Consider the following 22,273-nt stretch of genomic DNA (forward strand, 5'->3'; position numbering starts at 1 on the left):
AAGTTACATTGTTTACATATTCCAGCCCAAAACTGAATTATCCGACTGACGGCAAGAAGATTAATTGTCCCGGTGTGTAAATGTGGCCACTGAGGTCAGAACCAATCGCTAATATCAGATTAAGTGTAACGGTCGGTGTCCTCAGATGATGTTGGAGGACGCTGTCTCAGTGTCTTAGTTTCCCCACAAAAGCTCTTTTGGGATGTTATGAGGTTATTGCAGTGGCGCCATTGTTGTCATGCTCCTCATACCATTGAAGGACTTGTTGTTCTCGTGGGAACACAGTTGTCTTTGTCAGTCTGCAAACACACAACTTTCACAGGGACACAAATGAACTCTGTGAGCACACAGTCGCCATTCTGGAGGTTTATTAAGCATGAGGCAAAACATTAAAACAATCTGATTAAAGGTATTTAACCACACCAGTAATACAGAAATACACAGAGATAAATTAAACGTATAGTTATTTATTTTACTACCTCTGTCTTTAATTATAGAGGCATGAAATGTATTTATGATTATCTGGCAGCTGTGTGACGACTGGAGTGGTGCCAACGCCGTTCATTTAGAACAGATAGTAAATGTACAAAATCATAACTTAATGTAATAACAGAATAACACTGAACTTAACAGCTACAACAATGAAAGGATGCTCTTGTTCACAGGCGTATTGCACAAGTTGCTTGTAAACACCGAAATATTCTACAAAAAAAAAGTGATAATAGCACTTTGATACCATGTTTTGTAACTTCCAAGTGGTAATTTGCTTGTTAAGATTTAGCAGCAGTGAAATTTAAAGCAACATTTAATATACATTTGTATGATAAAAGTAACATTATAAAGTTCCTTTAAGTATAGACATGATAGAACAAGTACTTAATAGCTGTACAATATTAAGGATACTCTTTGTGGGTGCTTCTTTTTTTCAGCTGAGTACCTGAGAAACATTTCTGCAGGCTTAAATACTCAAAGTTTAGTTTCTCAGTGAGATTGGTTAATGAATCCTGAAATGAAAATACCTGTAACAAGACTGTACAAATATTGACTTGATGTGATCATTTGGATTGCACCAGTAGAGTGAAGCTTCATTATTGCAGAGAGGAAGAAGAAAAGATAAAACACACAAAATGATTAAAAAGAAATCCATTAGCCATTTGTGTTAATTATTCCTCTGATCACTTAAAACTGGTCAGTGAAAAAAGCATGCATCATCTCTACAGTATGGTATGTAGGGTGAGCGCACATCAAATCGAAAACCTCTGTGGCTTCCTCTCTCATCTGAAAATGCTCCATTTCCAAAAGTGGAACAGTATACTTTACCTATTTTTGATTTGGGGGTTACTGTCCCTTTAAACAGTCCTCTAGATTGTCAAGATAAGGCTTGGTAGAATAATAAAACATCTGAAGGTAAGTGTGAAAAGGAAATTCAACTTGTATACTTTTGTGTAAATGAATATAGTTTATGATAAAAACTATTAAGAACAAAGATGGTTTGAGTACCAGTTTTCATCTTTGAAAAGCCAGTTCAGCCAGTTGTGTGTGTCCACTGTGAGCAGGATTTCTTCACCGACTTTTCAGACACACGTCTCGTTCAGCAACATCCTGATGATTTTTTCTTTTGGGGCTCTTTGTGTAACACTATGGCCTCCTCTCTTGTGTCATCTCTTTGACACAACATCCTTTCAACAACACAACAACAGCATGTCAACATTACGCAACCAGGAACATTAAAGGGACATCACGTACTGTAGGCGTGACTAACAAAAGGAAATGTCAGTGACAGTGATGTGAAATATTTTACCTGGCTACAGTTTCCAAAGACTGAACCACATTTTCACCTGTGGCAGCGCTGCACTCCATGAATTCAAAGTTGTATTCCTGTGGAGGTAAAACTGGAGCCTTTAGTGCGGGTGATGATAATCTGACATAAATAGTTATAGTCGGAGATAAAAGTGTGAATGAAGGAACACCACAGATCCGTACCTTAGCGAGACTTTTCGCCTCCTGAGTTTTTACCTGCTGCTTTGCACAATCACTCTTATTCCCAACAAGTAAAACCATCACGTCCTCTGCAGCATCTTCCTGCAAACACAGAGTGGTTTGATTGTAGTGTGCAGGGTGTCTACAGGTATCAGACAATTGTATTAATGCTTTTTAAGACCCGCTCAAGACACCCTTTAACCAGATTTAGGACAGATTTTTGGACAAATCATGTTTTACATATTTAAGCATCACAGGTAAGTTGTTGGTATATATGTGGTCTTGTGCAGAGGTGAGTGTTTTGTTGGTCATTAGAGTGAGTTAGGTCAATCTACATTTTGCCAGCAGGTGAAAGTATGAAGTAAAATAACAGTATTATAGTTTTTTAAAGATTTGTAACATTAGAAATGTGGACTTCTACAGAGAAAGACTTCACTCATTTTCACTAAGAGAAATAAAAAATCAATGAATCAAAAAGGTCTTATTGTTGTAACACTGAATTTAAGACATCTTAAGGACCTGTAGACACCCTGTGTGTGGACTGCTCTGACTTTGCAGACAGGTTCACACGTTTCAGACAGTTAGGTCCCATATGCTCTAAATCCTACGAAATCTTTAATACCTCAAGTTTTATTTTGTTTGTATGTACAATGAAAAGGTTCAAATGTCAATGTCGGAATGCAAAGATGCATATGTGACATTTTTACATTGCTTGTAGTTAACGTAAATATGTGCGCTTAAGTGTGTCATTTTGTTTTATTTCAGAAAATATTCAGAATCAATTCTTGATCCTCACTAGGTCTCATTTTTAGACTTGTTTAGTTACTCTTTAATCAGATATTTCCAAATTTATAAAACAACTCTACCTAATTGTTGACCGGATTGGTATAATAACCATCATTGATAAATGGCAAATTGAGAAATAAATAAACCTCAACTGATAGTTATAATGAAATATAATTGATGATGTTTACTAATTATTAGTAATGCTATAATTTATGGTACTTTAACAGTTTATTGTTGTTAACATTAGAACATTTATATATTATATTAAGTATTTGCTAATGATTAATTATTGGTTTGTAAACCGTCTATAATCAGTATTGAGATGGCTGTTATAAAGTTGCAACTGATGACCATAATATCTTGTTAATAAATACTGTGTAATGCATCTATCAACAACTTTTTTGCAAAGTTGAAATATTTTGGATGCACTACACAGTAGTGGTTGCAACTTTATAACAGCCATCCAAATAATGTTTATAGGTAGTTTGCAAAACAATTATTAAAGCTGTACCATGGAGGATTGCCAGTTACTGTTTGTAAACACACTCAACAGCGAAACCAAAAGTAAAAGCCTATGCCAGACTTACTCTCGTTTGGCATCTTGCCTCACTATATTTACATATTTTCAGCGCTAAGTCTCACGAGTGCCTGCTGATTGTAATCTGGTTCCTGGTCACTACCATTTTATAAAGCCCTGACCTCGCCTGGGCGCTGTGGACACACACACACACACACACCCATAAACGCCCTGAACACAGCACAAACAAAACCACTAAAGCTTTAAGTGAATCGAACCTGAATACAGCTTGCCCAGTAGCTGACTGCAGAAAAACTCTGAGAGCAAGTGATGTCATACATCAGGAGAAATGCCTGGGCTTTGTGGAAAATCTGTCTTGTGATGCTGTGAAACCTGTGAGGGATAGAAAAGAATGTAATCAGAGACAGCCCGTGTGGGGATTTAGCATCTTAAAAAAAAAAAAAAAAAAAAAAGAACATCCTTAACACAAACAACGCGCTGTGAGTTCATAGCCTGAGGGTGTTTGGGTGTATCCGTCTGCGCCTGACAGTCTAATGATTCTCGTTAGTCAAGTTCGTAGAGACTTCTCTGAAGCTTTTTTTCATGAGAAGTATTCTGAACATCTTACCTGGAAAGACTTGATTGCGCAATTGCCTCCACGATGCAACACACAAAACATATTTATCATACCTTAAGTCCACAAATGATGTCCTTTTATTTGCATTTTTAAAACTGTCTTATGACAAAACATAAATGTAGAGTGGCCTGTTGTTTTTACTGGGTTAAAACTAGTCTACGTGACAAATAAAGTTTTGGTGTTTACACCTGAATGCTGACATTAAGAAGGCTCTCTATAGAGACATTACTGTACTTCTGACCTGCATTTCCAAACAGACCTTTTAGTGTTGACATGTATTTCAACATGTCTGCACACACTGCACCCACACTAACCCCACTTCTGCTGCTGCTGCAACCAAGTCTGTTGTGCTAATTCCAGCATACGAAACACCGTTGAGGTGCAGCAAACCAGTTCTGAAACAAGTTACAACGTGGCCTGAGGGGAGACTTCTCATGTGTTTGGAGCGACACAGTGTCTGGCACACATTCAGGGAGGGTGCTGCCTGTGGTAACCCATATTTGCAGTATCTGTGACTGTGCTGCAACAGCAAGTGTGTAGAGGATGTTACGCATGTGCTCATCAATAGTCTAGGCTGACCGATGAGGCGTATGCACTGCTAAGAACCCAGGGTGCTGCCTTCAGATTGGGTGACAGTGAGACAACCTGTCCTGGGCCACCAGAGAGGCAAAAAGCACTGTAACAACAATCAGATCATCTTAAACCACAAAATAACACCCTGTACCTTTGACAGTGATGCTTCCCTCTCAGATAATGACTTCTGGCCTATGACCTTCCTGCCAATGACCAGCCATGGAACATCATAAAGCCAGGGAATGATCCTTTAGTTTTAAGATCTCTTACAGACATCTTCAAACAAACATCTTCATTAACAAATACGTCATCCCTAAGATTGCCACTATTACCCCGATACTAAAAAAGTGACTACCAGATCATACCAACACCGGTTATCATGAAGTGCTTCCAGCTGCTAGTCATGAGGCACATGAAGCTAACAAATGTATTTTGTCTTCTTTCATGGCAATTTTGAGATCGACATGGATCAGTCTGACCCCAAAACATATAAATAGTTATTGTTAATGCTGGATGTAGTTTATAGTAACAATTCTACACCTCTACTTATTCAACATTGCAAAAAATATTTATTCTGAAAAATGATTCACAAAATGCTTTCACCTATGTTCATATGTTTGATTACAACAGCAATAATTGGTCCAAATATTGTACTGTAAAAGGAAACTTACCTTTCTTGACCAGCAGTATCCCACAGCTGCAGCACCACAGGTTTTCCTTCCACTACCACAGTCCACATGCAGGAATCCAGACCTACAAAGTGTATTTTTGTAACATTATTCTGTATATTTACACACATTTATAGAATATGAAAGGATAAAGATCGGGATCTTACCAACAGAGGCGGGTAAATCTAAAGAAAACTTTCCACTTTGAGCTCTTTTTATGAAGGAGGTTTTGCCCACACTGCTGTCTCCAATCATCATCACATTGTAAGCGTTAGATCTAAGATCTGCTGCTCTGGCATTACCTGCTGAAAGCAGAAACACCATCTGGTCACATAATATATTTCCATTTCTCCATATTCAGTTTCCCTCTCTCATTATCTCTGACTGCTGGTGTGGAAGTATTAATGTTCTGTTTACCCAGAGAGAACTTCGTCTGACTCTCTTGACCCAGGCGGATATCAGCAGAACGGTGTTGAATTGGAGTCACTGGTTGAGGCGTCTTGTCACTGTGGAACAGACAACGAAGCGTAGTTCAAACAAACACAGTGTATACAGCAGCATACTAAAAAATAGTCAGGTGAGTTTTTAGTTGTCAGACATATGAAACCACCACCAAATAAATGTTTGGATTTCTCTGACAAATTAATCTGCTGAACTCTACAGAATATTACCACATATTTGTATTATAAGTGGAGATAACAGAAAAAAAAAGAAGATACAATTTGAATTTTTAAGTGTTATCATTATCAACTTAAAGTAATAATCACATTGGATAAAAATAAGGAGTCTTATTGTGAATTATAGCACGATTATTTACAAAAAGACATATTGCACGGTTGTGGTCAGTGTTGCTTTCATTGTCCCCCAAGGAATAAAACAATCTTGGATTAATTAAACATTCGACAAAGGGCTCAATCAATACAAAAAAAACATACTTGCAAACACACACCTCACAGAAGGCATGTAGCAAATACAAATGAAAAAACAAAAAACAAAAACCCAAGAATTTCAAACATACCTCCCCTCAGGAAAAACACTCCTAAATCATTTACAAGCCTACAAACATACGTCTCATTTTACATGCCTACAACGGAGCACACACTAATGAGAACCACCCCACAGCTATGTCACTGCACGCTACCCCTCTGTCCCCCCCCCCCGTAGCTGCCTGTTAAACTGTCAGAGAGACAAATGAATGTTTCTAACAGCTCATATTTTACATTGGTAACACTGAGGGACAGAATGACTCTGTGGCAGCAACATCATGTTACTTTCATCTCTGCTGTTTCTGCAGTCACACTAGCAGTGAACTCACTATAGATTGCTAATCAGCCTGTTCTAAAGATAGATAGATAAAAACCCACAGCAAACCAACAATGTCAATATCATACTCAAAAAAACAAGCCTGCTTTATAGAGTTTGTATTATATATATATATATAATATTATCACATAGTATATATTTCTACATAATTATTATATACATATGGTGTGTAATAAAATATGTATTTAATATGTGCATAATATATTGTATTTATTATTTTATATACACATTACACATACTTAATACTGTGTAATTGTCCTTTATATCTGTCATTACATAATTCTACTACGCCATTATATTATATCGGCACGTAAACATATCCTTTATATTCATACTATACAACATTCTTGTGCAACTTCCTTCTTGTGCAATAGTTTACTAGTTACTGTGCAATAATACATATACACATATATTTCTACATTTTTAAAAAAACTATGCTATTACTGCAACTATTTATTATGGACATACAGTATCTGTATAAGTAAAAGGTGTGTAGTGTATAATTTTTTTTTATGTTTATTTTATCTTATTTGTAGTTCTGGCATGTTTTTCATCTTGTTTAACTTTATTTATCACCCGGTAATTTTTTTTCCTTTGTCTTATACTTCTGACTCTTAAGCTACTGTAACGTGTGAACTCAGTGAGGATCAATACAGATTTAAGGCTTGCTTAAGTTAGAGGCCGAAACAGTGTGTATATAAACAGGACAGCCGGCAGGATGGGACTGTTTTCTAATGACTTGCTATGCGTGCCACCCTCCGCAGGAGATTTAAAAAGTAGGTGTTAGCAGTTAGTGGCTAACTCAAAGAAGAAGAACAGAGGCTGCAAGTTGGGAAAACAATGAGATTGGAGAGCTCCTTTCCCTCTGAGCAGAGGACGAGATCAGCTAGTAAATGATTGTTTTATGTCACATCAGGGGCTGACGGCATGGTGGTGCAGAGGTTAGCATTGTCGCCTCACAGCAAGACGGGGGGGGGGGGAGCCCCTCTGTGTGGAGCTTGCATGTTCTCCCTGTGTCAGCGTGGGTTTTCTCTGGGTACTCCACAGACATGCAGGGTAGGTTTATTGGTGACCCTAAATTGCTCGTAGGTGTGAATGTGAGCATGAATGGTTGTCTGTTCTTACATGTCAGCCCTGTGATAGTCTGGAGACCTGTCCAGGGTGTACCCTGCCTCTCACCCATTGTCAGCTGGAATACTGTCCAGCCCCCCGCGACCCCCAGCAGAATAAGCGGTTGTGGAAAATGGATGGAAATGGAGAGAGGCCGGCGCTGATGTGCTACATGTCACACCTCTTTTGATTGTGTGATGCCGGCATGAAGTGTATAATCACACACTGGAGCAGAATAATGCTGCCATTGTTTGGTTCTGTATAAGAATGAAAGTGCGGTATAAAAAAGAGGCTATAGCCCTATAGCACCATCTCTGTGTAAAAAGGACTTATGTTGAAATAAAGGGTGTAGTACACGTCACAGAACTCTTGATATAAGAACCATTCCCTGATTCTGATTATCCTGCACAGTTACGTACAAAATCAGACTTTCTACAATATTTTTTTGTAGCTGGATGTTTATTGCTTTATATACTTAATGTACCTGTGATTAAATAAATGAGGCTGTATTAGATTTATTTGATCCATGTTGATATGAATAAATCTTCATCTTGCATACCAACCCAACCAGATAAATCAATGTTTTGTGCTAAGCTAATCAGCTAGCTGGACAAGCCTCAGACGCTGCATCGTTTTTATCTTTGTTTGTCAGTGTCAGACTTACCTCACAGGCCTCGAGTGCTCTCCTTCCTTTGAGGTGCTGATGTTAGATGATGGTGTCTTGTCACTTTCATCAACCTGCACAGATGAAAAAACATCTCAATCATGAGGTGACAGCAGAGGAGCTTCTACTTTGATAGTAGATCTCATCTTCAATTCTATGATAGTTTGATATTCAGTATGTTGTTTTCCCTTTTGTTTTTGCAAATGATAAGAGTGTTACCTTAATTTGCAGGTTCAAACTTTGTATTTTGCAGGTTTCCCAGGAATCCCCCAGCACAGAGGAAGTGAAACGTTTGTTTTGTAAAATGTTATGAGTATATTATCAAATGTTTAGGAATTTGTACTGTTTGTACTCCTACTGATACTCTTAAAAACCACCACGATTTAACAGGGCATTTATATAAATACCTGTACATGAAAAAGAGTATTTTAATAAATGAGTAGATGTTTGTCACAAGAAAAACATCTGTGCAAGGCCTTTTCTCTGTTGTTAAGTTTAGCTTTGCATTAAATGCTTTTTTCGGTAGCCCATCTGCCACAGATTCTTGATTGGCTGTCATCACTTCCTATGTGCACAAGAATCAGCTGAACACTTTAACAAAAATACACACCACCGTAAAGATCAAGAAGCAACATACATGTTTATGTTCTCCTTTTCAGCATGTGAAACTTGTCGAATGGACCGCACGTTCCTCATTTTGGGTCATTGTGTCATTTTGTTCTTCTTGCAACAAACACTTGACCAGTGTGCAAGAGGTTTAATGTAAATGGGAAGTACAGCACACACTACTCACTGTGCTCAGAACACACAAGCCAAATTTCTAATAATAATTATGCACTTCAGGCTCAAGGCATGATGGTATAAATATGATAAAGCCGCACAATGCTTAGAGAGTTTGTTAAGAAGTGGTCATAAGTATTAAGTTAATTAAAATACATTGCAAACAATTGTCTGTTCATTAGTTAAGGCACAATGTGAATCATAATTGAAGATTCCTACTAAAAATTCTACAAAGAAAAGTGAGTCTTGCTGCTTACCTCTGGTATTTTGTCCAGGCCCAAGGACTTTTCTCTCAGCTCTTCAGTTGTCTTGATGGCACTTTGATCCCGGGTACCTCTGACATCTTGCCCATTTTGTGTATCTGTTATTCTGTCCCCTCCTGCAGTTTGGTTTTCATTGTTTTGGTGTCCATGTGACTTCCGGTGAGATCCCATTTTTCTTCTTTTCCCACTAGATGCCAATTCTGACACTGAATCTTGTTTGGGTGAAGACGATGATATGGCAGAGGGATCATTTGGAGTTGGTTGATGCTCTGTTTCCACTAGTTGGCCACCAGAAACAGGATTTTCTTGAGACTCACCAGTGTGGCCATGCTCCTCTGTTTCAAACACTGTTTCTTTCCTTTCTTCAGAGCCAATGTCTTTGTCTGCCACGTGAAGCTGCTCCTCATCTTCAATGATGCCTGACAAACTTTCAGTCTTTACATCTCCCACATTAGTTGCAGCCTCTGTTGCCTCATCATCCACTTCCTGCTTTTGATGCAAGTCTTCCCGCTTGGTTCGCGATGAGAGATTCCTTCTGGAGGAACCCAACTTTCTTCTCCTGTTCTTCCCCTCGGGATTTTTATTGTGAGCTCCTTCATTCATGTTGTCTGGCTCTTCTTCACTAGCCTGGGCAGTCAAATGCTCCTCTCCAGTTCCTCCTCTGACTTCAGATTTCACAATATCCAAAACTGCCACATCAGGCTGCTCTGCTGATTTCAGAGCTTGGTTATTTGTAACGCTTGCACTCTCTGGCCTATCCTCATTATTTTGTGCACTCTGTGTGGTCTCACATAAAGACACAAAACTCTCCTCTGTAGTGTCTTCAGTATTAGGAGAGAGCAATGGATTTATTGAGTTATCTCCAGCAAGCACAGATGCTATATCCACCTCAATGGCTGTAAAATCATCTATCTGTGATGGCTCCACACTAACATCTACATTTCTCTCACTCTGCCTCACATCAGCTACCTGAACAAACTTAACAGGATCAACAACTTCTTCATTGTGGGAGGCAGGACTCAGTGATGGTTTTGCTTTTTCACTGGGTGACACCTCTGCAGCTACAGTCACTGGTAACTCCTCCACTACTCCCCTCTTGTCAAGATTTTTCATGTCAGCCTCTGTGTTAAAGTCACTATCTATTGTTTCTGTTCTCTTTTCCTCTGGTTTTCTATTGAGTTGACTCCGGCGAGTAGAGCCCATCTTTCTCCTCCTCTGTTTGGGTTCTACTTGCAAAGTTTCACTCCAAGTTTTTTCTTGTTTGCTGGAAATTCCACTTTCCTCAGACACATCCATAGCTGGCGCTGCTCTTAACTTTTCCTCAAGACCAATGTCAGATGGAGCATCAGTTTTGCTGTGTTCAGCAGAAAACAGTTCAACATTAATTTCTCTGTCTTCGTGATCTTTCTTCATAGAATCTTCAAAATGTTCTCTATCCTCATCCTGTCCAGAACCTTGTACATACATTGAACCCTCCCCTCCTGTACTTAAGTCTTTTATTATGACATCTCTCACAGTTTCTAATGTATCATTTGTCTTTTGCATACTAATTTCTTTGTCACTGGGTAAAGCTTCCGTGTTTTGGACATGAAAGGCTTCTTCTTGCTCAAGAGCATCTGAAGCAATTAACCTGGCTGTTACGCTGTCATCATGATAAGAGATACTCTGTATGTCTGCATCGTCTTTCCAAACTGAGACTTCTGGTGATTGTATCAAGTCCGTTTTAACTGTGTCACATCCTGTAAGCTGATTTAAATGATCACACTCTTTCATGAGCTTATTTTCCTCATCACTGACTTCCTTATTGGATTTGACTATGTCATGTTTGCCTGAGCTTGAAGCAATGTCTCTTGTCAAGTTTGTACTGTTGTCCATCACATTCTGTGACAAAAGTGTGTCTTCTGCAAAGATCTTGTCTGTGTTTTCTCCATCATTTACAGCCGATCTAATTTTTCTCATTTCCCCAGCGGATTTGAAGTCTAGGCCGGGTTGCTCTTTTAATTCTTCCTGCCTCGTTGTCTCCATTACCAAAGATATTTTTGTCGTGTCCTCGACATGCAGTCGTCCTTTATTTCTTCGGCTTGACCCCAATTTCCTTCTATTCCCTGTGGAACTGAAGCCTGTCTGAGTTTGCTCTTTGATACTCTGAGAATTGTCCAGAGGATGGGAGTCCAAAGGAGTATTCATTTCTGATTGTAGTGTTTGTAAAGAAGATTCAATCTCCATAACTGAGGAGTTATCAATTTGATGCATTTCTTGCACTTGTGTTGACTTGACCTCCTCTTCATTTACAGCATCCTGTAAATGATGAGCTCCTCTGACTTTTGGCTCTTTATGTTCCTCATCTGTAGACAAATCTTCTTTTGATGATGAAAAGACTGCTTGCTCAACAATGCATTCAATTTCAGTATGTTTTCTCTGGCTGTGTTTATCTGTGGTTATCTCCGCTGTGATAGAGGACTCTAAATCTGCTGATTCCACACGTGATTCACTCACCAAGAAGTTGGTCTGTAAATTTCCATCCTGCCTTAACAATCCTGTGTCCTTGTCTCTGTCCTTGCTTTCTATTTCTGGTGCAGAACACACATTGGGAAGTTCTTCATCTGGCATCTCCCTGAAATTTAATTGGCCCATTGTCTGTTGATCTACTGTTGAACTTGAATGTACATCGGTGCCAACAAGTGTGACAACATGCTCATTGTCTTTAACTTGATCACCAACATCTTCAGTCTCAGCAGTGTGTAATTTGTCGATTCCTTCCAGCATGGTTTCATTTGTTTTTTCCTGCACTGCTGTCTCTATTGTTAATGATGTTTCCAAGGGTTTATTATCCCTGGTATTTCCAACAACTTCCTCTGTAGGTTCATGGTGTGATTCAGCATCAGAGTCCTTGACATGACGTCTTCCTCTATTTCTGCGACTAGACCCCAGTTTTCTTCTGTTCCCAAGGGGGTTGAAGCCTGTGTCATTTTGCTGATGTTGGGAATCAAAAGGAACATTTGTTTCTGATTGCAGGGTTTGTAAAGAGGATTCACTCTCCTCCATTTTATCAAAGAGTCCTTCCTTCTCCTGATGATCTGTTTGTTCATCACTAGGTTTTACATCATCCTCTACTTGGCCTTCCACCTCACACACCTGACCTTGCGCAGTGTCTACTCTTTCTATGTCGCTGATTGTTGCTTTCTTGGTATCATAAACATGATAATCCTCATTTTTCTGCTCTAAAGCCTCAGCGTTGCTTTCTTTCATATGATGCTCATCCTGTTTGCTTTCAGAACTTGAAATTTCATTACTGGTGAGAGAGTCATTGGTGATTTTCAAAATGAACTCAGACTGCTGTGTGCCACTCATGTCAGTTTGGTCTGTAAGGTTTTCAGGATTTTCTGTGGCATCATGTATCAACATTTCGGACGTGATTTCATGTATTTCTGCTGGCTTAATCTCCTGTTCATGCATGTGACTTTCAGCATCCTCTGACTGATGATCACCTCTTACTTCAGGCTCTGTATGCTCTCTGGAGCTGAGGTTATCTGTGGTTATCTCTGATGTGATCGAGGACTCTAAAGCTCTTGATTTCACATGTGGTTCACTCATTAAATAGTTGGTCTGTAAAATTCCCGACTGCTTGAGCAGCTCTGTGTCCTTGTCTGTTTCCTTGCTTTCTTTTTCTGCTACAGAACACGAACTGGGAAGTTCTTCATCTGGCATCTCCCTGACATTTGATTGGTCGATCGTCTGTTGATCTACTGTTGAACTTGAATGTAAATCAGTGCCAACAAGTGTGACAACATGATCATTTTCTTTAACTTGACCAGTAACATCTTCAGCCTCAGTAGTGTCAAATTTGTCAATTCCTTCCAGCATGGTTTCATTTGTTTTTTCCTGCACTGCTGTCTCTATTGTTAGTGACATTTCTGTTTTTTCAAGGGATTCATTATCCCTGGTATTTCCAACAACTTCATCTGTAGGTTCATGGTATGATTCAGCATCAGAGTCCTTGACATGACGTCTTCCTCTATTTCTGCGGCTAGACCCCAGTTTTCTTCTGTTCCCAAGGGGGTTGAAGCCTGTGTCATTTTGCTGATGTTGAGAATCAACACGAGCATTTGTATCTGATTGTAGGGTTTGTAAAGAGGATTCACTCTCCTCCATTTCAGAGAAGACTCCTTCCCTTTCCTGATGACCTGTTTGTTCAACACTGGGTTTCATACCATCCTCTAATTGGCCTTCCATCTCATACACCTGACCGAATGCAGTGTCTACTCTCTCTATGTTGCTGATCGGTGGTGTCTTGGTATCATAAACATGATAATCTTCATTTATATGCTCTAAAGCCTCAGTATTGCTTTCTTTCGTATGATGCTCATCCTGTTTCTCATCAGGATTTAAAATTTCCTGATTGGTAGAAGAATCATTGGCACTTCTCATAATTAACTCGGATTGGTGTGTATCACTGACTTCAGTTTGGTCTGTAAGGTCTCCAGAGGTGATTTTAAGATTCTCTGTGGCATCATGTATCAACCTTTCAGATGACTGTTCAATTTGAGGCATTTCTAGCATTTGTGTTTGCTTTACCTCCTGTCCATCCACTATATTCACAGCATCCTCTGACTGATGATCACCTCTGACTTCAGGCTCTGTATGCTCTCTGGGGTTGTGTTTATCTGCGGTTATCTCTGATGTGATAGAGGACTCTAAATTTGCTGAATTCTCATGTAATTCACTCACTAAAAGGTTGGTCCGTAAATTTCCATCATGCCTCAACAATTCTGTGTCCTCGTCTCTATCCTTGCTTTCCTTTTCTGGCACAAAGCACACATCAGGAAGTTCTTTATCTGGCATCTCCCTGAAAATTAATTGGTCGATTGTCTGTTGATCTTCTGTTGAACTTGAATGTATATCAGTGCCAAGTGCATTTTCTTTAACTTGATCACCAACATCTTCAGTCTCAGCAGTGTCAAATTTGTTGATTCCTTCCAGCATGGTTTCATTTGTTTTTCCCTGCATTGCTGTCTCTGTTGTTAATGACATTTCTGTTGTTTCAAGGGGTTCATTATCTCTGGTATTTCCAACAACATCCTCTGAAGGTGTGTGGTGTGATTCAGTATGAGAGTCCTTGACATGACGTCTACCTTTATTTCTGCGGCTAGAACCCAGTTTTCTTCTGTTCCCAAGGGGGTTGAGGCCTGTTTCATTTTGCTGATGTTGAGAGTCAAAAGGAGAATTTATTTCTGATTGCAGGGTTTGTAAAGAGGATTCACTCTCCTCCATTTCAGAGAAGACTGCTTCCTTCTCCTGATGACCTGTTTGTTCATCACTAGATTTTATATCATCCTCTACTCTGCATCCCATCTCATATACCTGACCAAGTACAGTGTCTACTCTTTCTATGTTGCTGATCGGTGGTGTCTTGGTATCATAAACATTATATTCTTCATGTTTCTGCTCTGAAGTCTCAAAGTTGCTTTCTTCTGTATGATGCTCATCCTCTTTGTCATTAGGATCTAAAATTTCCTGCTTGAAGGGAGAATCATCAGCACTGTTTACACTCAACTCAGATTGATGTGCATCACTGACTTCGGTTTGGTCTGTCAGGTTTTCAGAAATGATTTCAGGATTCTCTGTGGCATCATGTATCAACATTTCAGATGAGTATTCAGTTTGAGGCATTTCTGTTAGCTCAATCTCCTGCTCATGCACTTTACTGTCAGCATCCTGTGACTGATGATCACCATTGACTTCAGACAAGTTGAAATGCTCATTTTGTTCCTCATTTGTGGGCAACTCTTCTTTTAGCAATGAAAATATTGCTTGTTCAACACTGTATTCAGGCTCTGTATGCTCTCTGGGGTCATGTTTATCTGTGGTTATCTCTGATGTGATAGACGACTCTACACCCTCACTCACCAAATTGTTGGACTGCAAAATTCCTGACTGCCCGAGCAGCTCTGTGTCCTCGTCCATTTCCTTTTCTGCTACAGAACACAAACTGGGAAGCTCCTTATCTGGCATCTCCATGATGTTTGATTGGTTGACTGTCTGTTGATCTACTGTTGAACTTGAATGTAAATCAGTGCCAACAAGTGTGCCACCATGTTCATTTTCTTTAACTTGATCACTACCATCTTCCCCCTCAGTAGTGTCAAATTTGTCGATTCCTTCCAGCATGGTTTCACTTGTTTTTTCCTGCATTGCTGTTTCTATTGTCAGTGACATTTCTGTTTTTTCAAGGGGTTCATTATACCTGGTATTTCCAACAACATCCTCTGTAGGTTCATGGTATGATTCAGCATCAGGGTCCTTGACATGACGTCTTCCTCTATTTCTGCGACTAGACCCCAGTTTTCTTCTGTTCCCAAGGGGGTTGAAGCCTGTGTCATTTTGCTGATGTTGGGAATCAGAAGGAACATTTGTTTCTGATTGCAGGGTTTGTAAAGAGGATTCACTCTCCTCCATTTTATCAAAGAGTCCTTCCTTCTCCTGATGATCTGTTTGTTCATCACTAGGTTTTACATCATCCTCTACTTGGCCTTCCACCTCAGACACCTGACCTAGTGCAGTGTCTACTCTTTCTATGTCGCTGATCGGTGCTTTCTTGGTATCATAAACATGATTATCCTCATTTTTCTGCTCTAAAGGCTCAACATTGCTTTCTTCTGTATGATGCTCATCCTCTTTGTCATCAGGATTTGAAATTTCCTGATTGGTAGGAGAAGCATTAACACTTTTCAGTATCAAATCAGATTGGTGTGTATCACTGACTTCAGTTTGGTCTGTCAGGTTTCCAGAGGTGATTTCAGGATTCTCTGTGGCATCATGTATCAACATTTCAGATGAGTATTCAGTTTGAGGCATTTCTGTTGGTTTAATTTCCTGTTCATGCACTTTACTTTCAGCATCCTCTGACTGATGATCACCTCTGACTTCAGACAAGTTGAAATGCTCATTTTGTTCCTCATTTGTTGGCAACTCTTCTTTTGGCAATGAAAATAGTGCTTGTTCAACACTGTATTCAGGCTCTGTATGCTCTCTGGGGTCATGATTATCTGTGGTTATCTCTGATGTGATAGACGACTCTACACCCTCACTCACCAAATCGTTGGACTGCAAAATTCCCCACTGCTTAAGCAGTTCCGTGTTCTCGTCTCTTTCCTTTCTTTCAGTTACAGAACACGAACTGGGAAGCTCCTCATCTGGTATCTTCCTGATGTTTGATTGGTCAATTGTCTGTTGATCTACTGTTGAACTTGAAAGTCCATCAGTGCCAACAAGTTTATTTTCTTTAACTTGATCACCAACATCTTCAGTCTCAGCAGTGTCAAATTTGTCGATTCCTTCCAGCATGGTTTCACTTGTTTCTCCTGCATTGCTGTTTCTATTGTCAGTGACATTTCTGTTGTTTCAAGGGTTCATTATCCCTGGTATTTCCAACAACATCCTCTGTAGGTTCATGGTATGATTCAGCATCAGGGTCCTTGACATGACGTCTTCCTCTATTTCTGCGGCTAGACCCCAGTTTTCTTCTGTTCCCAAGGGGGTTGAAGCCCGTGTCATTTTGCTGATGTTGGGAATCAAAAGGAGCATTTGTATCTGATTGTAGGGTTTGTAAAGAGGATTCACTCTCCTCCATTTCAGAAGAGTCCTTCCTTCTTCTGATGACCTGTTTGTTCATCACTAGGTTTTACATCATCCTCTAATTGGCCTTCCATCTCATACACCTGACCTAGTGCAGTATCTACTCTTTCTATGCCGCTGATCGGTGGTGTCTTGATATCATAAGCATGATTATCCTCCTTTTTCTGCTCTAACACCTCAAAGTTGCTTTCTTTTGTATGATGCTCATCCTGTTGGTTGTCAGGATTTGAAATATCCTGCTTGAGAGGAGAATCATTAGCACTTTTCAATCAAATCAGATTGGTGTGTATCACTGACTTCAGTTTGGTCTGTCAGGTTTTCAGAAATGATTTCAGGATTCTCTGTGGCATCATGTATCAACATTTCAGATGAGTGTTCAGTTTGAAGCATTTCTGTTGGCTTAATCTCCTGCTCATGCACTTTACTTTCAGCATCCTCTGACTGATGATCACCATTGACTTCAGACAAGTTGAAATGCTCATTTTGTTCCTCATTTGTTGGCGACTCTTCTTTTGGCAATGAAAATAGTGCTTGTTCAACACTGTATTCAGGCTCTGTATGCTCTCTGGGGTCATGATTATCTGTGGTTATCTCTGATGCAATAGACGACTCTACACCCTCACTCACCAAATCGTTGGACTGCAAAATTCCCCACTGCTTAAGCAGTTCCGTGTTCTCGTCTCTTTCCTTTCTTTCAGTTACAGAACACGAACTGGGAAGCTCCTCATCTGGTATCTTCCTGATGTTTGATTGGTCAATTGTCTGTTGATCTACTGTTGAACTTGAAAGTCCATCAGTGCCAACAAGTTTATTTTCTTTAACTTGATCACCAACATCTTCAGTCTCAGCAGTGTCAAATTTGTCGATTCCTTCCAGCATGGTTTCACTTGTTTCTCCCTGCATTGCTGTTCCTATTGTCAGTGACATTTCTGTTGTTTCCAAGGGTTCATTATCCCTGGTATTTCCAACAACATCCTCTGTAGGTTCATGGTATGATTCAGCATCAGGGTCCTTGACATGACGTCTTCCTCTATTTCTGCGGCTAGACCCCAGTTTTCTTCTGTTCCCAAGGGGGTTGAAGCCTGTGTCATTTTGCTGATGTTGGGAATCAAAAGGAGCATTTGTATCTGATTGTAGGGTTTGTAAAGAGGATTCACTCTCCTCCATTTCAGAAAGGAGTCCTTCCTTCTTCTGATGACCTGTTTGTTCATCACTAGGTTTTACATCATCCTCTAATTGGCCTTCCATCTCATACACCTGACTGAGTGCAGTATCTACTCTTTCTATGCCGCTGATCGGTGGTGTCTTGATATCATAAGCATGATTATCCTCCTTTTTCTGCTCTAACACCTCAAAGTTGCTTTCTTTTGTAAGATGCTCATCCTGTTGGTTGTCAGGATTTGAAATATCCTGCTTGAGAGGAGAATCATTAGCACTTTTTGCAACCCACTCAGATTGGTGTGTATCACTGACTTCAGTTTGGTCTGTCAGGTTTTCAGAAATGATTTCAGGATTCTCTGTGGCATCATGTATCAACATTTCAGATGAGTGTTCAGTTTGAAGCATTTCTGTTGGCTTAATCTCCTGCTCATGCACTTTACTTTCAGCATCCTCTGACTGATGATCACCATTGACTTCAGACAAGTTGAAATGCTCATTTTGTTCCTCATTTGTTGGCGACTCTTCTTTTGGCAATGAAAATAGTGCTTGTTCAACACTGTATTCAGGCTCTGTATGCTCTCTGGGGTCATGATTATCTGTGGTTATCTCTGATGTGATAGACGACTCTACACCCTCACTCATCAAATCGTTGGACTGCAAAATTCCCCACTGCTTAAGCAGTTCCGTGTTCTCATCTCTTTCCTTTCTTTCAGTTACAGAACACACATTAGTTAGTTCATCATCTGGCATCTCCCTGATGTTTGATTGGTCGATCGTCTGTTGATCTACTGTTGAACTTAAAGGTACATCAGTGCCAATATGTGTGCCACCATGTTCCTTTTCTTTAACTTGATCACTAACATCTTCAGTCTCAGCAGTGTTGAATTTGTCAGTTCCTTCCAGCATGGTTTCATTTGTTTTTTCCTGCACTGCTGTCTCTATTGTTAATGACATTTCTGTTGTTTCCAGGGGTTCATTATCCCTGGTATGATGTTGGGAATCAAAAGGAGCATTTATTTCTGATTGCAGGGTTTGTAAAGAGGATTCACTCACCTCCATTTTATCAAAGTGTCCTTCCTTCTCCTGATGACTTCTTTGTTCATCACTAGGGTTTATATCATCCTCTAATCGGCTTCCCATCTCATACACCTGACCTTGCGCAGTGTCTACTCTTTCTATGTCGCTGATTGGTGCTTTCTTGGTATCATAAACATGATAATCCTCATTATTCTGCTCTAAAGTCTCAAAGTTGCTTTCCTCCACAGGACGCTCATCTTCTTTGTCATCAGGATTTGAAATGTCCTGCTTGAAAGGAGAATCATCAGCACCGTTTACACTCAACTCAGATTGGTGTGTATCACTGACTTCAGTTTGGTCTGTCAGGTTTCCAGAGGTGATTTCAGGATTCTCTGTGGCATCATGTATCAACATTTCAGATGAGTATTCAGTTTGAGGCATTTCTGTTGGTTTAATTTCCTGTTCATGCACTTTACTTTCAGCATCCTCTGACTGATGATCACCTCTGACTTCAGACAAGTTGAAATGCTCATTTTGTTCCTCATTTGTTGGTGACTCTTCTTTTGGCAATGAAAATAGTGCTTGTTCAACACTACATTCAGGCTCTGTATGCTCTCTGGGGTCATGATTATCTGTGGTTATCTCTGATGCGATAGACGACTCTACACCCTCACTCACCAAATCGTTGGACTGCAAAATTCCCCACTGCTTAAGCAGTTCCGTGTTCTCGTCTCTTTCCTTTCTTTCAGTTACAGAACACGAACTGGGAAGCTGTATATCAGTGCAAAGTGCATTTTCTTTAACTTGATCACCAACATCTTCAGTCTCAGTAGTGTCAAATTTGTTGATTCCTTCCAGCATGGTTTCATTTGTTTTTCCCTGCATTGCTGTTTTTATTGTCAGTGACATTTCTGTTGTTTCAAGGGGTTCATTATCCCTGGTATTTCCAACAACATCCTCTGCAGGTTTGTGGTATGATTCAGCATCAGGGTCTTTGACATGTTGTCGTCCTTTATTTCTACGACTAGACCCCAGTTTTCTTCTGTTCCCAAGGGGGTTGAAGTCTGTGTCATTTTGCTGGTGTTGGGAATCAAAAGGAGAATTTATTTCTGATTTCAGGGTTCGTAAGGGGGACTCACTCTCCTCCATTTCATAGAAAAGTCTATCCTTCTCCTGATGACCTGTTTGTTCAACACTGAGTTTTATATCATCCTCTACTTGGCCTTCCATCTCATACACCTGACCAAGTACAGTGTCTACTCTTTCTTTGTTGCTGATTGGTGGTTTCTTGGTATGATATACATGATAATCCTCATTTTTCTCCTCTAAAGCTTCAGCGTTGCTTTCATCTGTATGATGCTCATCCTGTTTGCTGTCAGAACTTGAAATTTCATTACTGGTGAGACAATCATCTGTGATTTTCACAACGAACTCAGGCTGCTGTGTGCCACTCATGTCAGTTTGGTCTGTAAGGTTTTCAGGATTTTCTGTGGCATCATGTATCAACATTTCAGATGTGATTTCATGTATTTCTGTTGGCTTAATCTTTTGTTCACGAACTTTGTTTTCAGCGTCTTCTGACTGATGATCACCTTTGACTTCAGATAAGTTGAAATGTTCATTTTGTTCCTCATCTGTATGTAACACCTCTTCTGCTGTTGAAATTGCTGCTTGCCAAACACTGCATTCAGTGTCAGTGTTTTCTCTTGAGCTCATTTTTTCTGTGGTTATCACTGGTGTGGTAGAAAACTGCATAGCAACTGATTCTACATGTGACTCACTCACTAAGAAGTTGCCCTGTAAGTTTCCATCCTGCTTTAACAATTCTATGTTGTCGTCTCTTTCATTGCTGTCTTTTTCTGTTGTAGAATACATATTTGGAAATTTTTCTTCTGGCATTTCCCTGGAATTTAATTGGTCAATCAGCTGAGGATCTACTGTTGGGCATGAAAGTACACTTAAAGTAGTTAACTCAGAGATGCCAACAAGATGTTCACTTTCTTTGACGTCCTCACTGTGAAGAGTGTCAGATTTGTCATTTCCTTCCTGCATATATTCCACTAATTTACAAGAGTCAGAAACCACCCTAGAGTTGGTCTCATTTTCATCTTGGTCTACTTGCAGATTTTCACTTTTGGGAATTAAACTTTCCAGGTCAGCCTCTGCATAGTTTATTGTAGAGTTTTGAACCTCAGAAGGTGTAACGGCTGAATACAAAGACTCGTCATGCGTTGCAGACATATCATCCACAGCCCCCTGACTTAACTCTTCCTGCCTCTTATGTTGTATTACAAGTGACATTTGTTTCGTTTCAGTGGTTTCCTCTCCCCTGGTCTTTTCCTCAACTTCCTCTCTGGGGTTGTGGTGCGATTCAGTCTCCGAGTCCTTAACATGCTGTCTTTTATTTCTTCGACTAGATCCCAGTTTTCTCCTGTTCCCTGAGAGTTCAGGTGAAGGTAGGGGTTGTGTTTCAGACTGTGAATTGTCAGGACTAGCAACTTCATTTAATGACTCAGTATTTTCTTCTGGTATGTGGTATTGAGCTACAAAGGTACTGTCCGTTGTGTGGAACTCATCACCCTTAGATATTTCATTTTGGTTTGCTGCTCGGCGACGTGAACCAAATCTTTTTTTCTTTGCACTTTGAGCGGACATGACTTCTTATCTTCTCTCTTAAAGCATGAGACATTCGGTTATACAATGTGACAGCAAATCAAACTTATATCTACTGTGCATCAGCATCAGGCAACACCTGAATTTTATTAAAATATGCTACAATAAGTATGTACAAGGAATGTCTCATTTAATACTGTGAAAGATCCAAAACAATCACTTTGTTTAACAAACAAATCAAGATACAGACTTATTTTTGGTATTTACCATAACTACCATAATCCCAACTGTTCATCTTTCAGTTCATTTTAAAAGGATAAACTACATCAATAATGTTAATCTAGAAATTAAAAAAAGGCCAGGCCTTCCACAATTCTTTAAACACCTCATGTACTTACCACCCAAATCTGGCACTTCTGTTCTCTCATGACACGAGATGCTTTGTAATGTCATGTCAGGCAGTGCTGAAGGATAAATATGTTTCACACATAGTGGGTTGTTCCTCTACTGCAACCATGACTGAGAACATCCTGTGTGGGTTATGGT

The 22,273-nt window shown here is 39.7% G+C and overlaps 1 protein-coding gene across 6 annotated transcripts; it reads right to left on the reverse strand.

Moving 5' to 3' along the window:
- Nucleotides 1-351: 351 nt before the first annotated feature.
- rab44 (RAB44, member RAS oncogene family) lies at nt 352-22,197 on the reverse strand. 6 transcript variants are annotated; one of them, XM_049585128.1, is made up of 11 exons: nt 22,126-22,197; nt 19,247-21,786; nt 9,296-15,847; nt 8,259-8,332; nt 5,579-5,667; nt 5,329-5,463; nt 5,165-5,246; nt 3,562-3,676; nt 1,984-2,082; nt 1,802-1,878; nt 352-1,679 (listed from the first exon to the last, which is right to left on the reverse strand). In XM_049585128.1, exons 2-11 carry the CDS (start codon nt 21,767-21,769, stop codon nt 1,592-1,594), a joined length of 9,834 nt encoding a protein of 3,277 aa, XP_049441085.1. In that variant the 5' UTR covers nt 21,770-21,786; nt 22,126-22,197; the 3' UTR covers nt 352-1,591. The 6 variants fall into 6 exon arrangements, with proteins under 6 accessions (XP_049441085.1, XP_049441077.1, XP_049441120.1 ...); XM_049585120.1 differs by having other exon boundaries at nt 5,329-5,466; XM_049585163.1 differs by lacking the exon at nt 19,247-21,786 and having other exon boundaries at nt 5,329-5,466; nt 9,296-10,655; nt 22,126-22,164.
- Between the last annotated feature and the right edge of the window lie 76 nt (nt 22,198-22,273).

Source organism: Epinephelus fuscoguttatus, linkage group LG1 (genome assembly GCF_011397635.1).
Source record: "Epinephelus fuscoguttatus linkage group LG1, E.fuscoguttatus.final_Chr_v1".
In the NCBI taxonomy this organism is placed as follows: Eukaryota; Metazoa; Chordata; class Actinopteri; order Perciformes; family Serranidae; genus Epinephelus; species Epinephelus fuscoguttatus.